Here is a 23055-nt window from a genome sequence, read left to right on the forward strand (position 1 = left end):
TCTTGACCCGGTCAGCCCCGCTGCCCGTGCAGCTCCCTGCTGTCCCCCCCTCCCCCGCCCTCCTTCCCTCCTTGCTGCAGCGCTGGTGCCAGTAGGCATGTGTGCACATGCACACATGCAGGCCTCCAATCACCTTTCTTTGCTGCCCCCAGCCCCAAGCAGCTCCTTGCTCAGGCAAGCCAGGAAGTACTAGGAAAGCAGAGGCGCAACAAAATCCCAGACATTTGCTAATATTTAAAAAAAAACAAACCCTCCCCTAGATGGAAATGGGAGGACCCAAAAAGAAAATCTGGATGTATGGTAACCCTAGTTGTATGCCTACATCTGAAATTCCTTTCCCTATCTCCACTAACCTGTTCTGCATCTAACAGGGTTAAGCACTCTGTTACTTGCTACATCAATTTTCTGGCCTGTCATTGGTGCCAGATTGAATCACAAAAATTTTAATTTTGTTAAGGTAAAAGCAACTTAATGTTGTGTGGGAGGCCCTTGTTGAAACGGACTACTTTGAGCCAGAACTGAAGAATACTTATGAATTCGATTATCTGATCACTGTATTCTCTTGAGTATGACTGAACACTATTTTGGCTTGATGCAGAGCCTAAAAACACAGACATTACTATGTCAGTCTTTAAAAACAAAATAAAATAAAATACAAGTACATGATGGTGGACAGAATTCTATCTACCTTAGTTGGTTGTGAAGCATACTGATGGAAAAATGAAATAAAAATTGGGTAATTAGTGTTTTACAGCCATGGATAAGTTGATATTACACAGTTGCTGAGATGTTGGTACAACTTTCTGTCCTGTTGGAAACGTAGCTATTGTAAAGTGATTATAGGCAACTGCAACTGTTTCCCGCAGGCTGTTGAATATAGTGGGTTAGTCTACAGCTGAATTTGTAGTGCAGCTATCCTTGAGCATAGGCATACAACAGCTGAGAGAATTTTTTTTGTTGGCATATCGGTGCTGCTTTACCAGATAACATAAACTAAGCAAACTAAAATATTTAGCAGAGCAGGTAATGTTCAACTGTATATTTCATTACCCACTATATGCATCACTATAACCAGGAAGCTGAAGTGCCTGTGTGAGAAGAAATAAGATAAGTCTGGGTGATGAGGCATAGAAGGAGGTTGTATTTGTGAAAATGAGAGAGAAAAACATCCTAGTTATGGATTTTGAGAAGAATAGATTCCTTGCAGAAGTGAACCAAGTTTAATGAGCAAAGAAGGAAAATGTGGCAAGACTTAGTGAAAAAGATCAGAGTTGGAGGGGATGGGACAAAAAGGAGCTTGGAATAAATTGCGAAAGACAAGAATTCTTGTAGGTGGTATTTTTATTGGGCCGACAGTGTGGTTGGGATTGACATAGGCAAGCATTGAAGTATTGTAGTACCTTTCCTCCAAGACACAGCTGAGGTAAATGGCAGATGGAACAAAAACCTGTTAAGTAGGACTGTTATTACCCACAGGAATTCTTGCCTTTTGCAGATCTCCTGGACCATGAAGGCAACATCATCACCTTAGCAGTACCAAAACATTTGTGATGAATTGTCAGATATGTCATTGCATGCAGTGGGTAGTGGAGATTGCCAGTTGTTAGAGAGGAGAAAAGAAAAGAAACTTTTTGAGGGAAGAGTTGATTTCCCCTCCCCCCCCAGCTTTTAATTGTTGACTACTAGAGGAAAGTGCTGGAAAAGCTGGTAGAACTGGGGACTAAGCCATGAGCTGAGTAACTTTTCTATGAGGACAGCTTGTAGGTTCTCAAATTCAGTCTTCAGTTATTGCAGCAGCCATATCAGATGATCCCTTTCATAAATCTATCATACTCTTTTAAAATTAGTTTTTTGTTTTTCTCACGACAGCCTTTTGGGAATCTCTTCTAGAACCTCATTACTTTATTGGCTTAGAAACCCACTTCTAATTTTCAGTTTAAATATATTCATTCCATATCCATTTTGGTTCTTGCTAGTTTTTTCCTTTACATGAAATAGTTCTTTCCTCCCTGTTTTTAACCAGTTCCCCCACACCTGAGATTTTTCTGGGCTAAGCAAGCTAAATGTTTTTACTCTTCTTCCATATGATAAGGGAGTGAAGAGCTTGATCATCTTTCTCTGTACTTCTTTTCACTAGTTTTAATTCATCTTATTTAACATGCCTGATCAGAACTGCACAGTATTCCAGGTGTGATCTCATCAGTGTCTTGCGTAATGGTGTTAATACTTTCCTCTCTCTCCTAGAAATCTCTTCTGATGCATCCTATAATTTTATTTGCCTTTTTAATGGTCTCATCATGTTGGTGACTTGTAGTCATTCTGTGATTGACTAATATACCCATGTCTTTCTCCTTTTCTGTTGTTTTCATGTTCATATATTTCCCCATGGATACTCTGCTTCCTCTGATGTAACAAGTTGTATTTTAGCCAATATATACAAACACAGGGCATTTATTTTTCTTTGTAAGATTAAATGGTAAACTTTTGCTCTTTGCTTCCCAAAATGCATCTCTTGTTGACCTTGTTCGTTGACATTCAAGAGTTGAAACTAGACTAGGATTTTTTTTCAATCTCTCAAGTGTGCCTTGGATGAAACAAAGTACAGTAATTGACATTAAAAGATTTGTTTGTTTCAATTAAATACTGAACAACTCTGGAACTGGTCCAGGATAGTTGTCTATTTTTTTTTTTAAGGCAAACTACTCATGACTTCAGGAAGTAAAGAACAATTTAGGTGACTTGTGATTTGAAATGTATCTGTTTATGGAATTAGAAAGTTTTCTCAGGAACTTCATTTGTATTTATCACATGATTGTGTGGTAGATTGTTTAAAGATAAAGCATTGGCTATTATGATTTGCAGTAGAGTTAAGATGTTATAGCAAATATTGTGTTGCAATACTCATTTATTAATTCCTTTTCTATTACGTTGTCTTACATCCTTCTCTGACTCTTCTGTAAAAATCAGATATACAGGAAGCTAGTGGTCCCTTTTAGCTTCAAGGTTTGAAATTTATTAAATCAATCTGTGAGCCTAAGTACTGAATTCAGTAAATGCTTTTCTGTTTTGCCATGATATGAAGCATCTCTGCTCTTGGAAATGCTACTTGTGTTAATGAGAGTTTCATACAGGATTGACTCTAGAGGTTTAGTTTCTTTGTTTGAACTGGAAAATATCACTAAGTATTCTGCTGCCTCAGTAACTGTCTCTATGATAGAGCAACTTGTGTGTATGCTCCAGAGGGAGACTTCATTCAATAAAGTCCAAAGCTGGAGTGCTGCCCTATAGAGCCCACCACCACCACCATTTAGATATCCTTTGTTAAAGTATGCCCCCTGCTTACTCGTACTTGATTAAGGTACATCTAATTTGCTTCCTTGTTAAGTACCTGCTGTGCCGCAGTGGATAACAGTGATGGTAGATGCCATTTTTTTCTCCTCCTGATTTAATTCCTTATCATCTCCAGCTGGGTCTGACCTCTGATCTGAAGCCCTGAGGGCAGTTATGAGCTGGTAAAAGCAGTGACAAGCAGGTGCATGGTGGGGACAGCTTCCTGGCACAAGTGCTGGAGTAGCCAACTAAGGGCCATGCTCTTCTTGACTTGCTGCTCACAAATGGAGGAATGGGTGGTGAATGTAGTAGTGGATGGCAACTTGGGCAGTAGTGACCATGAGATGATAGAGTTCAGGATCCTGAGGAAAGGAAGGATGGAGAGCAGCAGACTAAGGACTCTGAACTTCAGAAAAGCAGACTTCGACTCACTCAGGGAACTCATGGGTGGGATCCACTAGGAAACCAGACTGAGAGGCTGTTCTAACACCAATGATTTTTTTTCCTTGGGTCTCAATTTGTTCTGCTGCAATTGAAAACTATTGCTTTTTTAAAATGTATTAGCTCAAGCTAAGGACCAGGTTGCTTAATTCCAGGTATCATGTTTTTGAACTCTCATTACCAAAATACTGTCTACAGAAAGGACAACGCAGGGGCATTTCCTAAAATAGTTTTCTTTGCTCAACATTATCTTGTGCAGTCAGGGACCAAAGAGCTCAGATCGACTTACATGTCCTGTGTCATTTGGCTTGAATGATGAATGATTTGAATACCAAAAGAAGTGGTTGATATGAATTTAGTGGTCTGTTGTCCAGAATGATGGCATAATGGGTTACTGATATTTGGAATTACACACTCTGAGTTACTGCCATTTGTGTTGGTGCAATTCTTTTAATTAGAATTTAGGGTATAATAATAGTATGCTACCATGCAAAAAATACTTCCAATACTGAAGGGTAGATGGATCTTGAATCTAATTAATTGTTTATACCTGTCAGTTGCTTGTGCCATGCATTGCAAATAGAGCATGGTGCAGTCAGGAATAACTTAATTGCAAAACATCATAGTCTAACTACAGCCCTGGCTGAGTTTCCCCCTTGTGGTTCTATATTGCTGGATTCAGCCTTTTGGCTTTATTAGGTCTCAGTAGTATTCTGCTAAGGTACTGGAAAGGAGCTGTTGCTTCTGTGGCAGGGGTCCTTCAACCCTGCTGCCTTACGTCTGAAGACCCGTCTCATCCTCAAAAGTCTGTCTCTTGGCTCATTATAGGTACTCTGATTTAGTTCTTCAAACAGATTTCTTCCTCAGTTTATCATATTTCCTGAGTGGGTCTTGGTGTCCTTCTGGGAGTCCAGGGCCCTTAGCTTTCCCATACCTTCAGTCATATGCACCAACTCTGTGTGCTCCGGGTCTCAAGCATCTACTGAAAATTAGCGAGTGCTTACCACCCACAAGCTCCGATCATTTTGGTTTTACATGTTAGATCTCTGTGGCTGCTTGCAGATGTCAACCCCCCCGCCCCCCTTCTGTATTTTATTGGAAAAAGCAGCGTGTTACTTTAACTTGGCTCTGCAGCATCTGTAGAGATTGGGTGCTTCAGTGGAGCTTTTTGGCACTTTTAGCTAAAGCTGATTTAAATCAGCTATTAGATAAAAATGCCAAAAAATGTCCACTGAAGCACCTAATCTTTATAGACATTGCAGAGGCAAGTTGAAGTTAACACCCTACCTTTTCTGAGCATGCGCGGGGCTTGCCGCGGGAACACGCCTAGTTACAATAAAGCGCCATTTACATTTTTAACATCTGCAAACACCCACCGGCAAAAACCAAAGTCGGCGCCTATGCCTTCAGTTCAGTTTCCTCTTCCTGTTGATGGTTTCTTTGCTGGAGAGACCATACCTTTTAGAAACTGGTTTTAGTACCTTTCTTTGGGCCTTTCTGTTGTACGTGTCCCATTAGGTCACCCTCTGCCCATGTAGGTTACTCAAATGAAAGGCTTTTACAATAGTAAGTCATTAATAATTGATCATCATTAATTAGTAGCGTCTATTAGGGCTGTGTGAAGCTTCAGTCACTGATTTGATTTAGAGGAGATTCGGCCCAATTCGGCAGCTTAATCTATGAATCTGAATCGAATCAGGAGCCCCATTAATTTCTCCAAATCGAATTGGAAGCCTCCGATTTGATTCAGAGAGATTCGATAATTCGGACATAGACATGGCTTTATATGTTTTGTCTACGTACCTTGAGGTACCAGTTGCGGCTGGTGAATGCTGAGATGGTGGGACAGATGGAACGTCCCATGGGAGCATGGTGGGGTCCCCAGGGTGCTTGGTGGTGGATGTGGAAGTGGACCAGAAGTACTTCCGGTCCACTTCTGGGTCCACCGCGGAGCATGCGAGGGACCTCTTCCCCCCCCCCCCGGCTCAGCAACTGGTGCCTCCTGGGCCTGGGGGGGCACCCGGGGTCCCCCTGTGGCTGATCACCGAGCTGGGGGGGAGCACTGGGGGAGTCCCCCACGTGCTCAGCGGTGGACCCAGAAGTGGACTGGAAGTACTGGTCCGCTTCCGGGTCCACCGCCGAGCGTGCAGGGGACCCCCCTGTGCTCCCATGGGATGTTTCATCTGCCCTACCATCTCAGCATTCAAAAGCCATTTGCAAACTTTTTTTAGTGATGCCAAATGCGCAACAGACTATTTTACTGCATATTCATGTTTTTATGTGATGTTTTGATGTGCAGTAAAATAGTCTGCTGCGCATTAAAGTGCATGTGTAGATGCACCCACTGGTCCTAATCCTACTCTTTTTTTATGGCAGATCTTCAAGTATTTGAAGATTGCTATCCTGTCCCCCCTTAAGTGTCTTTTCTGTAAGCTGAACATGTCTAGCTCCTTCAGCCACTCCTTGTATGACTTGCTTTCCAAGCCCTCCCTTTGCCAACTGCCTCTGGACCTTCTCTAACTTCTCCGTTTCTTCTTTGAAATGTGGATCTGAAAGCTGCACACAGCACTCTAGATGAGGCCTAATCAGCGCTGAATAGAGTGGCACTGTCACTTCCAGTGTAGGCGGTGACCACATAGATGGTCATAATCAGATATAGGGTTCATACGTGCAAGTGGAATTCATGGATTTCTTAAACTGTCAGAGTTCTAATGTTAATGGAAGCATATCATTTTTGGGTGTCTTAATTCAAGTAAGTCCAATTAAGGTCTTTAGTATGGGCGTGTTTGGTATGCCTGAGTTGTCAGTTTACTCCTTTTTTTCATATCCATATCTAGTTATCATCCAGGATCAGTAAGTGTATGTAAATTTCACTTTCAGTTTTAGGAAGAGATGGAATTATATTCTCCTTGGTAAGGACTGTGTAAGTGGGTTGCCCAGCCAGCTGAGTTCTGTAGGTGGTTTTGCTCCTGCAGGAGCTCTTCAGCCAGTCCTCCCAAATAAAACACAGTATTTAAGTAACAAAAAAGTGTACCAAAAGATCTGCAAGCTAAATGTGAAATAGGAGGGTGTCTTCTTGTGGAAGAGGTCTTGTGTTACACTTCTGCAGAAGTAGATATCATTCCTTTTGGGCCTTTGCACCCCACACTTTGGTAAAATTGTCATGCTTCTGGGTATTTTTCAAGACTTTGGTAGCTGCATCTTAAATAATTTAGCTGCAGTCATTTGGAGTTACTAGCACAAATGGCCTCCAGCTTCAGTAAGTCAGGTGTTGGAAATGGAGTTGCCAGCTCTTCCTACTGAGCCTTCTGTAATTCCCTTTCTGCCCTTTCTTTGTTCCACTTAGTCTTTGCTAATCCTGCTGGCTTGTGCTGGAAGCCAGTGAAACTACACTTTGCTGGCCTCCAGTCCTAGGCTGCAAAACCATAAGTATTTTGAATACTCTTTGATACCAATTCATTGAGTACTGTTGTTGATTTCAACTTCTTACTAACTTGACCTACATAATGAGAACCTTAATGTAAAGGCTGTTAGAGGGAGAGCAACTTTAATTGTGTACCACAGATATTTTAATAATACATTGGTAGATTATAATGCAGAAGGTACTATTGTAATAATTTATTCTGACCTCCTCTATTACACAGACCATGAACCATCCCTGAATTAATTCCTTATTGAATGATCAAATCTCTATGAAAAATATTTTTTTTAATTTAAAAAAATGTCAAGTGATGGAGAATCCACAGCAGCTGTTGGTCCAGTGATTCCTTGCTGTTTAAAATTGTTTTTTATTTCTAGTCTGAATTTGTTCAGTTAGATGGCCAGATGGTACTTTCTACATAATCTTCATGGGCTTGAGTGTACTCCCAAAGCATTCCTTCTCTGGGATGAACATCTGATTTGGTCTTTCTTGGTCTTATATGACCTGCCTTACAAAGCAGACGTATGTGGACTCTCCCTTGCACTACTGGAGTTTTTTTCTTTTCTTATTATCTGTTGAGTTTGGAAACGCATTCTTGAAGCTCTTTCATGTCTCATCCTGTCTGGCAGAATGATTTTCTTCTCAATCTTTATTTAAAAAAGAAAGTTTTACTACTACTACTGTGGTAGAAACATCTCTGATATTTGGTCTCTTATGTATACAGCCTCGGAGGAAGACCAGAACTTTGTGCATACAAGTCAAGATGTAGTTCCAGTGCTGAAAAACCACCAGACTTTCTTCTGCATTTTCAGTTGCAGGGAACAGATCACCTGCTTTCCATTAAGCAGATGGAAAAGTCTAATCATACATCAGACTGCAGATAGAGCCTAGCTTCTTGGCTTTTTAGCAGAGCCTCTTATGCCAGAATTCAGAAGAGATAATATCTGCTGTTAGCTTATGGGGGGAGGGAGGAGACTGTCTCTTTCTGTATATTCAGAGGTCTGGTAGAGGTTTTTCCCCAGATTAACAGTGTCTATATTAGTATGGCAGATCACATTTCTTCAGTATTGACTCAAGCTAAGGCCAGTAATGTAGATACTCCATTTGTCTCTGTTTATTTGGCAGAATTAGTGCACTAAAGTGGTGGATTTCATTTTGAGAGAAGAAACTCTTCTGCATCCTCTTGAAATGCACTCTTTTCTTATGGGATCTAATCCAATTTTAAAGGTTCTGTATTAAACACTTAAGATACCTCCTTACTAATAAATATGGGCTTACTAATACATAGAATTATTTATCATTTTAGTTTAAAGATTGTCTGAAATAATAGTTTTTTTCCTAGGATCTCAATACTACGTTTTCCATACTGAGGTGTTAGGAACTTGGCATGTGGAATCAGCCCCATCTTCAGGCTTTAAATTAACTCTAGGCATTAAGGAGAATAGGAAAGTGTCCTTCAGTCTTCTGCCCAGCTCTACTGTAATCCAAAGAGATGGTAGCAGAGCCTTTAAAGTAGGTGTGTATGCACACCTTTACTCATGCTACAGCTCAGTTCAGGAAGGCAAACCTTTTGTATGTATTTTTATTATCTAGTGTCTAGCAGAAATAAGTTCAGAACCTTCTGTTAGCAGAAGGCTAAAATATATCAGCTACAAGAAGCAAGCAAATAAAAGTGCAACTCCAGCTTCATTATTTCAGCTCACTCCTGCATAGCTGTGGTAGATTTATTGTCAGAAAGATCACAAAGAAATCTGTAAAGCAGCCACCTGGTCATCTATACATACTCTGTACAAATTTGAACAAGCTGGCCGTTAGGGCTGTGTGAGGCTTTGGACAGAGCTTCGGATCCGGAGAAGCTTTGGACGCTTTGGGGTCTGAAGCAGCATGTCCGGGTCGAAGCCTTGGCCTCATTAGGGTTCCTGAAGTGGAGGCGGTTCAGAGTTTCCTGAAGTGCCTCGGAGCTGCCTCAGAGATCTGGTCGCAGGGTATAATGGGGAAACAATACAATAGCTATAACTTTGTTGTTTTTTGTTCAATTTGGATGAAATTGTCAGCCGTCGTAGACTGCAGAGAGCATGAAGCCTGCCAAGTCTCAAGAAAATTGGTGCTGGGGTTTGGGGGGGAACTGCACCCCAAATTCTTGAAAGCAAAACTCCTGTTGTCTGTGTTACAACACAGGGGGGGGTGTGTGTGTGTGTGTGGGGGGGGGTGTATTGTGTATGTTAAGGCGCAGTGGAGTGACAGCTGCAGGGATGGTGGCCCCTGCTGTGGCCACGAAGCCTGCCAGCTGTCGAGGAGATCAGTGCAGGGGGGTTCTGGGGCCCTGCACCCCTAGCTGCTGACAGGCAAAACTCGTGACATGGGTGCCCTTTGGACTGACTGTCTCTGTCTTGGGGCGTGGGAGACGCTACTGCAGGCCAGGCTGCTAAGCTACTGTGTTACCAGTTACCAATCAATCATGATTCACTCGGGGACCAGCTCAATACACAGGACCTAGCTAATGTAGCTAGTTAATTGCCATCAATTAGCCTACAAAACCAGGCTAAGGAGAGGAAAGAATCCATGCATACAATCAACTGCCCCAAGACGGACACAGTCAGGCCCACAAGAACCCATGGCATGAGTTTTGCCTGTCAGCAGCTAGGGATGCAGGGCCCCAGAACCCCCCTGCACTGATCTCCTCGACAGCTGGCAGGCTTCGTGGCCACAGCAGGGGCCACCATCCCTGCAGCTTTTATCCTGCTGCGCCTTAACATACACGGTGTCACCCATGTCACGAGTTTTGCTTGCTCACAGCTTGAGGCGCAGTTCCTCCCAAACCCCTGCACCGATCTTCTTGAAACTTGGCAGGCTTTGTGTCCTCAGTAACAGCTACCACCCCTGCAGTTTTGACCCCCCTGTGGTGTAACACATAGCTGTGACAGGAGTTTTGCTTTCAAGAATTTGGAGTACAGTTCCCCCCAAACCCCTGCACCGATCTTCTTGAAACTTGGCAGGTTTCATGCTTGCAGAAGAGGCTACCATCTCTGCAAGTTTCATTCAAATCGGACAAAAAACAACAAAGTTATAGATATTTCATTGATTTCCCCATTATACCCTATGGTCGGATCTCCAAGGCGGCTCCAAAGCTTTGGAGCCGCTTCGGCCGAATCAAGGTGGAAACCCAGTCCGGAGCTTCAGATTGGATCACTGCCATCTGAAGCCGGATTGGATCGCTGCCGACTCGCACAGGCCTACTGGGCATCCCCTTATCTTTTGATGTTAGCTGTAGTAGATGGGTATTTCTCACTGAAACAGCCAGAGCAGTTATTTACTTGGTTTTATGTAAAGAAAAGAGGGCGAGCCTGACACTCAGATGATAACGTTATGGAGCCATGGGCTTCACTACAAACCCAGAAGTACTTCTGGTTTATTTCCGGGTTCGTCACTGAGCATGCGGGGGGCTGCCACTGAGCATGTGGAGGACTCCCCCACACTTCTGTGGGACATTCCATGTGCCCCAGCATCACAGCATTCACGAGCTGTGCTGGTACCTCGAGGTATGTAGAAAAAACATTTAAAGCTGTGTTTACGTCCGAATCGCTGATTCTCCAAATCAGTATTGAATCTTCAGATTCTGAATCGGGGTAGTGATCTGAATCAACTAATCGAATCACTGCCCCCAATTCAGGCCGAATCCAAATTGAATAGGGCCCATTTTGCACACTCCTATTCTTCAGAGAATAATATAGACTTTTTCACATGTGTTTTTAATATATAGAATGTCTGATTATTTCAGGGCTAACACAAGTTTATGTCCCCCTCGGGAAGACTTTCTCTTTGGAAAAGAACTCCTGAGAGAGAGACATGGTGATCCATTATTTGTTTAGATTTATTGAAGAGTACCACTTGTTCCACTGATTATAATTGTATTTAGTTTTGAAATAGTTGGTGTGTGAAAGCAATGCTATAGTTGTCTTTGACTTTTAAATGTATTATGACATTAGAGTAAAAAGGGCACTGATGATTTTGGTCACTGAAGTCCCATAAATGAGAGGTATCAAACACTCCCTCCTGTCCTAGGCTAGGCTAGATCTGAACCATGGGGATCTAAGCCAGAGCAGGGATCAGCAGGGATAGCAGCTGCTGCAGTGGGGATGGTGGTGGTATGGTAAACTGTGTTTCACTGTGTCAGCACAGCCCTTGCTCATCTTTCTGTTGCTGGTTGGCTGTGTCCACCAGGGCCCAGCAGCCCTGCATTCTGTGTTAGGCCATGCTTGCCATCCCTGGTAGTCCAGTGGGCTGGAGGAAGTGGCTCAATGGCCTGGCTGTTTGACACCTAAAATTAATTATTTACTGTCAACTGTTGCTGGCTTAAATTTTACATTTTTCTTCATTCTCAGAATGTGAAATGAGCTTGGTTTTAGCCCGTTTGTTTGTCTAAAATGCTTCATTGTGTTTGGACCTGTATGATGTACAGTTTGTTGCAGATCAAAAACCGCAAGCATAAAGAAGGCTTGGAAATGCATGACCATTTTTGTTTTTCATCTTCTAAATCAGTTTAGTTAAGAAAATGTTTAAGAAAATGTGTAAGAAAAGAAAGAGGATAATGACTTCCTGCAAGATAAATATCTCTGAAGTAAAGACAGAGCCACTTACTTGCCAAGTGGTCGCTGATCTGAGCCTGCATTTTATTACAATAAACTTTCTTGTGCGCTACCAAATGATTGATTTTGTTTGTTTGTTTGTTTTCTTTTGGATTTTGGTGTGTTATTGATGGTTGCACACACTGCCGTTCTCAAGTCCATTCTCTATGTCAATGAAAAAAAATGTGTTTACTATGTTTTTGCATAAACATGTATTATAGCACTGCACAAAGATCTCAACTGGAGTTGGGTGGCATAGAAATCATCAAAGGTGGGCTAGCATTTAGACTTATTTGCTTTATTGAATTCATGTTCTGTTTATTCAACTGAAAGACAGTACAAGTTACATTCCAGCATTACTGTTAACCTGTGAGTTCATTGGAAGAATATCGTAGTGTGCCAATGTGAAACTTCATCCAAGCTATGCTGTTGAAAAAGAGGAAGACTTAAGGATATAAACAAAAATGGCTTTGAAGTTTGAGATGAGACTAAGAGCTTCCCTGATAAGCTTTGTAATTTCGTTATTGAAGCGATTGTAAGTAAAGCTAACTTTGCTTTTATCAGGACAGCATTTGGAATGCAGGGGTAAATTTCTTTCCGTGTCCCTGACAAGAACTGTAGAGAGAGGGTTTTTTTTCTGCTTCTATTTTATTTTGGCCCTGGGCAGCTGCTTTGTAGATGCCTGTTTGTGTAAAATGGGTAGAATAATCTTTCAGCCTTACTACTACTCTACTCTCCATAGAAAGATTAGAGTGACTCTTCAGCATAGCTTTCTTCTGCATACAGTTGCCTGGAGAACTCTCTTTAGGGAGCAGGGATAAGTGCATGTGACAAAGGGGACTTTTGCACAAGATTGGAAAGGGGCACAATATTTCCTCATGTCTAATGTGACCGTATCACAAAAGATAATCGCCATGTTTGTCTGTCATGCTTGTGTGACTGTTAAGTTGCATATTTGTATGAATTGACCATTGTGATCTATTGTCCAATGTTTGTTTAGCCAACTAACTTGAAACATAATGCAAAAAGTGATTTATCTGGAGTATAAAATGTATAATTATTTTACTTAATACAAAATGCTTTTTTAGTATACGGAAAATACAAATGGAAATATTCTGTGGCAGAACAGAGATTGTTTGGCACGTATTTCATTTCAGACTGTGAGGTTAAGTGGTTGTTTTATTACTACACTCTTACAGAAAGTGTGGTGCTCTCTTACCTGAATAAGCTCTAAGTAAAGTTTCCAGGGAAGAGAAAAGTACATCTGTCAGCTAATCACTCTTAACTAAAAGGGTAAAGCTGTAAGGTTTGTGCTGTGCCTGAAAGACCATTGTTTCTTTGTGATCTATAATGTAAAGCCATATCTGTGTAAAAAAAACAAAGAAACCCCAAACCCAACAGCCCACCTACCCCACTTTACTTCTTTTGGACTATTTAATTGATTTATTAGAGCCAAGCTTTTGATACCAGTATTAAAATACTAGGTTAACAAACAGATCGTCCATCAAATCGCAGCCAAAGAGTAGGCAATCACAAGTGACCACCGTAATTCAGGCTCCAGCAGAGGGAAAAGCAGGCTGCAGGCTTGCTGGAGCCAATTTTAGGCGTTATTTCAGGGTGGGCTTTCCCATGCCTCTGACTGAGGAAGCCTTCCATGGGACTGATTACCACAGAACAACACTACACAGGCTGTTCTTCAGCTGTTTGAAGAAAGTAAAGCTCACCTGAGCCCTGCTTTGCTTTGCTGCCACATGGAAGAGGAGGAGAATTTCTCCCTCCCCTTCTATGCGTGTTGGGGCAGAATGGGGCTCAGGAGACCTGGTGCTGGGTGCCTGCCTCCACAGCCTGGCCAGTTACCTTTACCACAAAAGTTCTTCAATTCTGTTTTAATATTAGACTCAACAAGTAAGTGTAGTTCATAGTAGGGGAGTGAGCTACTGAAAGTGTATGGAAGAGTAACAAAAAGAACCAGATAAGAAAAAAAAACAAACAAAACAAACCCCACATGCCTTTATGCCAGGGGCAAAATATGGCCTGCTAGGTACTTTCATTTGGCCCATGGATGCCCACTAACTAATGAAGCCCACCCAGACCATGTGGGTGGAAGGGTCTGGCCCAACCAGCACATAGCTTCTGGGCAGGGCTGCTACTGTCATTGCTGTAGCTGCCGGAGGACCTGCTTGGCTTCCCTGGCCTGCTCACTCTGGGCACCAGGTAGGGAAGCAGCGGGAAATGCAGCTAGGCAGCAGCGCTGAGCTTGGGGCTGGTGTCAGCACAGAGCCTGTACCCAGGGGGCCAGCAGGAGTGCAGAGCCGACGGTGGGCAGAGTGTGAGTGTGTGGGGAGATCCCCCACAAACTTCCCCCTATGGTGCATAGACCCTGCTGTCAGCAGCAGCAGCAGGCAGCCAGTGCTCATGCCCTGTGCCTGGCAACGTGCGGCTCCGGCCAGTGCTGCATGTGGTGGCAAGGAGTGCAGCCAGGCCAGCCTGCCTCTATTGTGTGGAGCTCCCCACGGCAATCATGCAGCTGCTGGCACTTGTGCACCACCAGGGGAAGCCCCCCATACTGGAGCTGGCTGCCTTCACTGCTCCCTGCCATGCAGGTCCTGGGGCTCTGCCAGAAGTGGAGGGGAGCACTTACCCCCTGCTTCTTGGCAGTCCTAGGACCTGCACAGGTGGGAGTGGTGCAGCCTACTCCAGCACGCAGGGCTTTCCCTAGTGGCGTGCGAGTGCTGGCAGCTGCATGTGCAGTGCGGAGAGTCCTGTTTGATAGAAGCAGGCTGGCCTGGCTGTGCTCCTCGCCACTACGCGCAGCACAGGCCAGAGCCGTGTGCCACTGTGTGGCAGCACCTACACGGGGCATGAACCCTGGCCACCTGCAGCTGCCAGCAGCAGGAGCTGTGTACCATCGGGGAGAGCGTGTGGGGCGGTCCCCACACCCTACCTTGCATTCCACAAATGTCACACACCCACACCCTGCCCCCACAACACCCCCACATATACACCCCCCAACATACTCTATTGCCCCCCTCCCACTCCCACCCACATTCCACCATACACACAGAGCTACTACCAACCTCACCACACTCCCCCACGCACAATATACAAGAGCAAGACTTTATTTTGGAGGTTTTATGCTATCATCACTATATACACTACACTAACAAAAATCATGACATATTTTTTATAATAAAATTAAAATATGTTATAATAGGTGTTTGACTTCTAGTATATGATTTGGTGGGTTTTTTTTTCTGGTTCCAAGATGGCAACCCTTCCCTCCCAAAAAGAATATTTCTAGAGGGCAAGGGGAGGGATTCCAGTGGCAAAGGCCAGGGGTTAGGGGTGGGACTTCTGGTCCCAAGATGGCAATCAGGGGGCGGGGCACCTGTCAAGGAGTGAGGCTACCCTTGTGGCCCTTGACGGCCCACCAAAACTCATTTGGCAGCCCTCCAGCTGAAATAATTGCCTGTTCCTGCCTTATGCTCTGGTTTTAATTTTAATATTAAAAAAGCTTTATCTACTAGGCTTTAACCTGTGTGCATTTGTAACTTTTAAGCCTGTTATACAACTTTGTAAATGATTTAATGTCTGAATCTCTTTATACTGGGAAGGAAAAATCATATCCAGATTGTCCATTGGCAGTGGTAGCTGGCCTTCCTAACCAGAATGAATGAAATGGGACCTGACAGATTCCGTCAGTCTCTGCCTAATGGTGTTTTTTCAAATAGGACAAACAAGCAGTGTGCCCATCTGTCAGAGTGGATTACTTTAATCTTTCTTGCTCCTAATCAGTCAGATTTTAACCTGAAGTCAGTTTGTGTTTCTATGCCAGTTTAACCAAGACTTGCCTCCATGTTATTTTGTAGGCTTGCACGCAACCCTCAACTGTGTGATCTGGACTAAATACAGACATTCAAAAAGCCCAAGTCTGAATTGATTCAATTTTTACAGGTTAGTCTAACCTGCGTAGATTGAACCGATTTGCAAGTGAATAGACATTCACTTCTGATTCCAGAAATGCAGCCACAGGCCTGCAGTGGCTCAGGCTACAAGCATTAGAACAAGCCCTCCCTTCTCTTCTGCAGCAGTCGCAAGGCTGAAGGGAAGCTGACAGGGTGGGAGGGGGGAATGGCCAGGCCCTGGCAGGCCACTGAGTATGATTGGGGAGGGGTTTAAACCCCCATCTTGGGCTGCAGGGACCACAGCTGGGGTCTGCCTGGTGGGGGAAGGGGGAACCAGCCATTGCCAGACACTGGCCCAGGCAGCACCTCAGGTGAAGGCAGGGCAGGGAGGGGAATTACACTCCCTTGTCTCCCCTCTTGGGCATGGGCATGGGGACCTCAGCCAGAGTCTGCCCGGCTTTCCCCCCTTGCTTGCTGCTCTAGTGGCTGGGGATGTGGCCGCAGCTCTGTCCACACCCCTTGCTGCTAGAGTGGCAAGCAAGGAGGAAAGCCAGCAGACCCCGGCTGGGGTCTCTTTGCCTGTGGGAGAGAGGAAAAACAGGAATTTTGAATTCTCTTCCCTGCCTGCTCTTTGCTTGAGGCACTTCCTGGGTGGGCTCTGGTTATGCCCCCTCTCCTCTTCTTCCCCCCCCCCGCCACTTGAACAGAGAGCAGGGGAGTAAGCCGGGCAAACCCGGGATGGAGTCCCTGACTCTGCTGGCTCCAGCCCCTGCCCTTGCCCCGCCTCCACTCCAGCGGGGGAAAGTCTGGCAGGGGTTGCTCCACCCCTGCCAGGCAGATGGGGTTGCACCAGCCAGGTTTTCCACTCCCACCCCATTGTTAGCTAGCTGTCACTGCTTCAGCTAGGGTGTGGGGGGCAGGGCCAACCCTGCTCTGCTCAAGCAGACAGCACAGCCCAGGGCTGCAAAGCATGCTGGGATGCTGGGGGGCTGTGATTTAACTTGAACCAGGAAGGGGTCTGGGACAGAAGTTCCATAAATTGGTTTGGCCTAAATCAGCTAAGTCTGATACTACATTCAACCAGGTTTATCTTAAACCAGTTTCAGCCATTTTGAACCCAGTTTATGTGCACTGAGCTTCTGTTCTGTTACAGTTTTAAACCAGTTTCTGATCACTTAAACCAGTTTGTGTGACTTGTCCCTAGCCCTGAAGACTGGAAGGCACTTCAGCTGAGTTGGGGAAGCAGCAAGGGCAGATGATTCACAGAATGTGGGGTTTATAATCTCTAGCCTGTAGCTGTATTTGGCCTGCAGAACCGGGGACATTTGGCAGCCTCGGAGGCCTTTGTGCTGTGCTGTGGTTGGGTGGTGGAGAGCTTAGCTCATGTTGTGTTGTGAGCAGGGCGAAATGGTGGGAGTGGTAGCAGTGGCCACGTGCTAGCACCTGCTAACCTGAGCTGGATCATTTCAGTCCACTGCCTGAAAATGTTTCTGACTGCTGCCATGGAGAGTTTGCTGGTATCTACAGAATACAGTTTCCTGATGTGTGCACCACAAAGGTAATGTTAAAATAATCTTGCAGAATTTTGTGGGCCCTTGTCCTTTCTTTGGGGTTTTACTGTAAGAGTTTGTTTTCCTTGCAAATTGTCAGTGATTACAGAAGAATTTCTCTTCAGGACATGGTATTTCTTGTAAAAAACAAACAAAAAAGCAATACAAATTCCTAATGTTTGTGGTTTCCCCAGATGAAGCTCTTATCCCTCTAGCTTATAGTCAGCCTTTTGACTACTGTCCTATGTTTATATCCCAGGGATATTTTGAAGAGGAAAAAAGATTAGCTATGTAAGTTAAGATAGTCACAGCTAGCCTGTTACCAGTAATTAATGTTTTTTGAGGATCTTTAGCTACAAGCTTTTCAGTAATTCTGTAAAATTATCTGTCAGGTATCTAGGCTGTAGCCATATTGGTCTAGAGCAGAGGTTCTCAAACTGTGGTCCGCAGACCACCACTGGTCCGCAAGCTCAATTTAGGTAGTCTGCAGAGAGGTTGCAGAACAATTGAGAATATCTGTACTTGTAAGACTACTGATATTAAAATATGAGTTGTGTGCTTTGATTTGTAGAACAAAAAAAAGTTTATTAAGTGGTCTGCCAAGACCGTTAGCAATTTCAAGTGATCCACAAAAAAGTTTGAGAACCACTGGTCTAGAGAAAAAGGCAATCAGGACTCATAGTAGAGATGATATTGGTTTAATAAAAGATATAATCTCTACTATCAGTCCTGATTGCTGTAAAATTATCTGCACTTTTACCCTTTTAACAATTCTATAAACCAGTGTCCATATTATGAGTCATTAACTGAATGATTACCTGGGATTTTATGAAACTGGTGGCAGATGCTGTGTTGACTTAGTTCAGAGGGCCCTGCATCTTTAGTGGTTGGCTTATAATTCATAGAAAAACAAACTTCTCATTCCTTCTTTTAAGGTGGAAGGAGTGGCTCACCTTCAGCACAGGTGGCACGGGCAGCCTCTGTGTGGCATGCAGCAGATTAAGGAGGTAAAAGGCAGCACAGCAGCTGATTGGGCAGGGAGCAAAAAGCTGAGTGGCATGTTGGGCAGGGGAAGGGGATCAGAGTGGTGTTCAGGCAGGGCATGGACTTCATTTGTGGTGTGCCTGCCAGAGAAGCTGGCCCTGGCTGTTTTAAGGTATTTAACAAGTCTATTTTTAAGATACTTTGTATATGTCAGTTGTCTTGCCACCTAATTACTGGTATGTTTGGTATAGAAATTGCCTTCCTTTGCTACTGCTGCTTCTCATCTAGGGGCAGCAATCTCTTGCACAATGTATTTTCCCAAAAGGAAAGATTTCCCAAATCTTTGTTACCTTTTAATATTGCTATGTTGGGAGGACATAAAGCCAAGTACAACTCTGCATTGTACCTGCTTTCAGGAAGGCAAGATCTTGTCTGGACCAAAAGAAGCTGAATACTTTTTGAAGCTCTAAATTAGGGCCATCTAATTGGTGGCTTGCAACAGATTAAATTGCAGCCTGTGGGCTCCCACCCTGATGCAATTTCCTCTACTTTTCTGACTTCAACACCCCTTAGAGTCTCCTCCATCCTCCAGTTTCCCTGTGCTGCACTTGCCCCAGGGGTTAGTGCAGCATGACACACTACAGGGCACTTAGGGTGAGGCCAGAGCTGCGCAGCTTGCAGTGCCGTGGTGGGATGGTGCCAGCATGATGTGGGGAGGGGGCAGGGTGGAGTCATCCATATGGGGCTGCTGTGTTGGAGGTGGTGGACATGTAGTGCAATGTGGTGGAGTGGTCCATGTATCATTTGGATGTGGTGTGGAGTCTGTGGTCCCTGCTAGTGTGGCCTGTGGGTTATGCAGCCCTTGACTGCTTACAAATTGGACAGCTCTGCTGTGAACATGAACGTCTTTTCTCAGACTATCAGGAGACTTGGTATCAATAGATCTGAAGAAAGCTTGCTTGCAGCATATAATTAATCTCTCGTCACCTGAGATTTCCTTGGAAGCAGCTTTGTTAGTAATGATGAGAACTTTTTAGTTTTGATATGTCCCTTGAACTTTCTTTAAAAGATTGGTAGTAATAGTGGTAGAGATTCAGTGGAAAAGAGAATGAAACCTTAACAAAGAGGTTTTATTTACAAGAGCTAGGGACAAACTGAAGCTAATAGGCTCCTCTGTAATAAGAAGCAATGGGAAATCTTAACTCGCTGAAGATACGATCAGTCTGAAGTATTTATGTACAACCAGCGCATGTTTCTGACCTGAAGATTTGCTGTAACTCTTCTAGTTTTAGAAGTTAATGGAAAACTGGAAGAGGGCAAGGTTTAACTGCTTCTAATGGTACTGGAGCAGTCCAGAAACACCTGTCTTTCTTGTGTCACTTGCATAACCTGCAAAGTCCTTTTGTACCAGTAATAGTGACAACCATTAAAAAGATCCTGGCATCCCCTGACCTGACTCTAGTTACCCATGATTTTATGACAAAGATTTTGGATTCAGCTAACACCAAAATCACTGTTTTCTTGCTACATTATTTAACCTCATTTCTCCTTTGCCCTCCATACATAAAATAGGGATATGTATGTCCTACCATGAATGTTGTAAGGTCTTTTGAAGAGGGTCTATAGAAGTGCAGAATATAAGAACTTAGTACTTTACTAACACAAATTCTGCAGCAGAAGTTAACAAACAAGATTTTTCTTTTAGCAGCACTTGCCCTGCTGAGTCTGTGGACACTGGTGACTGTTGGGCAAATAATCATAAAGGTTGTCATGTTGGTAGTATCTACTCTGAAAGTATACCTGAATTTATCTTTATAAAATGAAGACAAAATCAATTATTGTCTTTTTAATAAGATATTGTAGTAATCTTGACTATTCCCTATTAGTTTATAATCTGAAATAGTAGGTTATTGGTTTTCCTGTTAACACACATGTATGTTATGTTCCTGTTAACATACATATACGTATGCTTTCCTAGTTTTCAGGAGCATTGTTTCCTTTATTTTTTCTATATACTTCTTGTGTCTTATTATTTTTAATATGTCATTAGTTTAACTCAACTCGATTTTCTTCTGAAAAAATCAGATTCATTGTTTTATGTTTAAAATTTCCCTTCTGGTTATATAAAAAATATAAGTAACTTGTAATTACCTGGATTTGCAACACGTATTAATTCTACTTTAGTAATTTCAGTAGGCTGAATTGGGAACTTTCTCTCTCCTTTCAACAGAACTTGATTTTTTTTTTTTTTTTTTAATATTTAGTTTGAGTTCTAGTAATTACCTTGTGGGCATGGACTTTACTATAGTGCACCGATAAGTCTATAAATTGACTGGAGAACAAATTAGTAAAATATACATAACATTTAGGAATTTGGCATTGTTGTGTTTTGAGAAGTATGACCTCTAAATCCACATAAACTTCTCTGCCTTTTACTTCTGCTGTGTTCATAGATTCCAGAAGGGCTTCGTGTATGGACTTCAAGCCTTGGAGATAGCAGAATATTCAGCAGAAGGTAAAGAGGAGCTCTGCCTTCTGGTTTCATTGTGTGTGTGCTGGGATGGCTGGCATTGTATGGTGGTATTTTAGAGAGAAGGAAACAACAACGTGTAGCAGATTTAAATTATATAAAACAGACAGTGGCATACTGGTAATCCAAATTCTGGGTAAAACTGTTTTACATAAATTAAACTGAAGCATTTCCAACACCTTTTCCTGAAAATTGGAGTGGTAAGAATTTCTTATTTGCAAAATCAGAAGTAGAAGAACAAAGTGTGAAATACAGTGCATTTTCTCCATTCTGAATGAAAAAGATGTCCTTTGTACTTACTTTCATCACGAAGGGATATTTCCTTCCCACACTCATTCCAGGACTGGAAAGGAATATCTTGGGTGCGGCATCTTAATTAGTTGCTGTATGTTAATTAAATGTTTCTGCCACATCTATTTTTCTTTTTAATTCTTAGCATAAGGCATCATAGGGGCTATTATGTTTGATTGGAATATATGTCACAGCTATTACTGTATCAGTTCATTTAGTCCACCCAGCCCCAAGGTGGAGGATTGTCTCGTATAGTCTGCTAGTGACAAATCTGGCCACCACCTCCGCAGGCTGCGCTAATAGCAGTGGTGAAGTTCCAGAATGCTGAGGCAGTCCAGTGCATGTGTCTTACCTGTTTGCTCAGGAGTATGTCTTTTTCAGAGCTCTTTCGCTATCACCATGCAATAGAAGATTTGGAGCCAGGTTGGAATATCTGTGACTGCATGGATTCATCAGCCCTTCCCTGCACATTGGAGGGAATACTTCCGATACACAAATGTTACTCAGACATTTATGGCCCTCTATCTTATGGCCTTCTCGATCATTTTCTTTCTGAGGCCCCCTGTGGAGCTGCCACTGCTCCCTGGCCCAGCTCTCCAGCTCTGCTTGCATGGCCTTGGATGCAGTAGGTGGGGCTTGGCAATGGGGAGCTCTGGGGCCCCACTCACCTGAGCTAGAGCAGTGCAGAGCCTCACCTGCAGCGCCACCTGCACAATGGAGGCTGTGGGGCTGGGGCGGGTGGGCTTGCCCCCTCCCCTTCCTTAGGACTTGCCTTAGCCCTGGGGTCTGAGGCTGCTCCTCCCCAGGCTGGGCCAGGCCCAACTGGCCCAGACAGACCCCTTGAAACCTGTTTACAGCCCCCCAGGGAGTTGCATACCCCTGTTTAAGAACCGCTGCTCTAGCACTCGTCATGAGTACAGGATTCCTCCCTTTCCAAGTCTCCAGGGAACTAGTCTAGATAGCCATGCTACTCAGGCTGTACTTTGTCATAGGATTTGTTGTATCCCAAGTGGTATCTTCTTGCTAGTTCATTTGAACTGTTGTTCCACAGGCTGAGAGATGAGGCTATGTTTTTGTTTTCTACTTCATTTCATTTTTGTATCATCTCTTTATCCAAAATAATTCTGTCTTGTGGGTTCATACCTTGTATCTTGTGGTTCAGTTCTGGTTAACCATTTAATGAAGTTATCTTGTTACTGCTTTACTTATAAACAGTATTTGTGGTGGGTGAAGGGGTGCAGTAGTTTCAAACACAAGTCATGAACATGTTTATGTATAATGGTCTAAACCATTATACATAATGGTATGTATGTTGAAAACAAGTGTTTGCAACTTGTTTTCTTCTGAACTACTTCTGTACTTCAAAAATTTTCTATTTTTTTTCCATTTGCTTTCCATTTTTCATTACCTTTCTGATTTCTTTGCACTGGCTTCTTTCTGTGATTATTCAAATTTTCATTTGCATCTGAGCTTTAGACCACTCGTATGAATAATACTTTTAAACTTTGGATTCAGTCATTTTAATGTCTTTTTTGAGGCATTGTAATTTCTTAAGGATGCATCTCCTGCCTTGTTTTGCTATTAAAATTAATGTCTTTAGAAATAATTTTGTCATTTACAGGGATAGTTAAGTATGGAATGCAAATCCTGTGACTTTTACTGGATCAAGGTCGGAATGTAGTACTACTCTTGTTAGCCACCTCCTTATTCATCATCTGGGTAGCCTGATTTCTGTTCCATTCTGTTATCTCCACTGCTTAGCATGTCTTACAGTATCCATTGTAACAAATATGGAGTTTCAGGGATAAAGCAGCAAGATAATGACTTGACTTCTTCAGGCATTCTTTTTAGAGGCAAGAATAGCAAATGTGGTATCGTTTTGGTATTGTCACTTTGAAACTTTTTGGCATTGGAGATAGCTGTGGTAGACTCTCTTCTGAGATTGGCAAACAGCCAAGTACTTAATAGATTAGGAAAA

General features: G+C 43.2%; 1 protein-coding gene across 5 annotated transcripts in view; it reads left to right on the forward strand.

Moving 5' to 3' along the window:
- The window catches only part of CDK19 (cyclin dependent kinase 19), a 226640-nt gene that overhangs the window by 19225 nt on the left and 184360 nt on the right, over positions 1 to 23055 (forward strand). For 3 of the 5 annotated variants that reach the window (XM_025198850.1, XM_025198849.1, XM_025198845.1), the window contains exon 2: positions 20710 to 20771. In XM_025198850.1, the coding sequence (XP_025054635.1) occupies positions 20710 to 20771 (62 nt within the window). Of the gene's footprint in view, positions 1 to 18246; positions 18280 to 18359; positions 18429 to 20709; positions 20772 to 23055 lie in introns of those variants that run through there. The other 2 variants (XM_025198848.1, XM_025198846.1) reach the window with 2 other exon arrangements.

The sequence above is a fragment of the Alligator sinensis genome, unplaced genomic scaffold (assembly GCF_000455745.1).
Source record: "Alligator sinensis unplaced genomic scaffold, ASM45574v1 scaffold737_1, whole genome shotgun sequence".
Lineage (NCBI taxonomy): Eukaryota > Metazoa > Chordata > Crocodylia > Alligatoridae > Alligator > Alligator sinensis.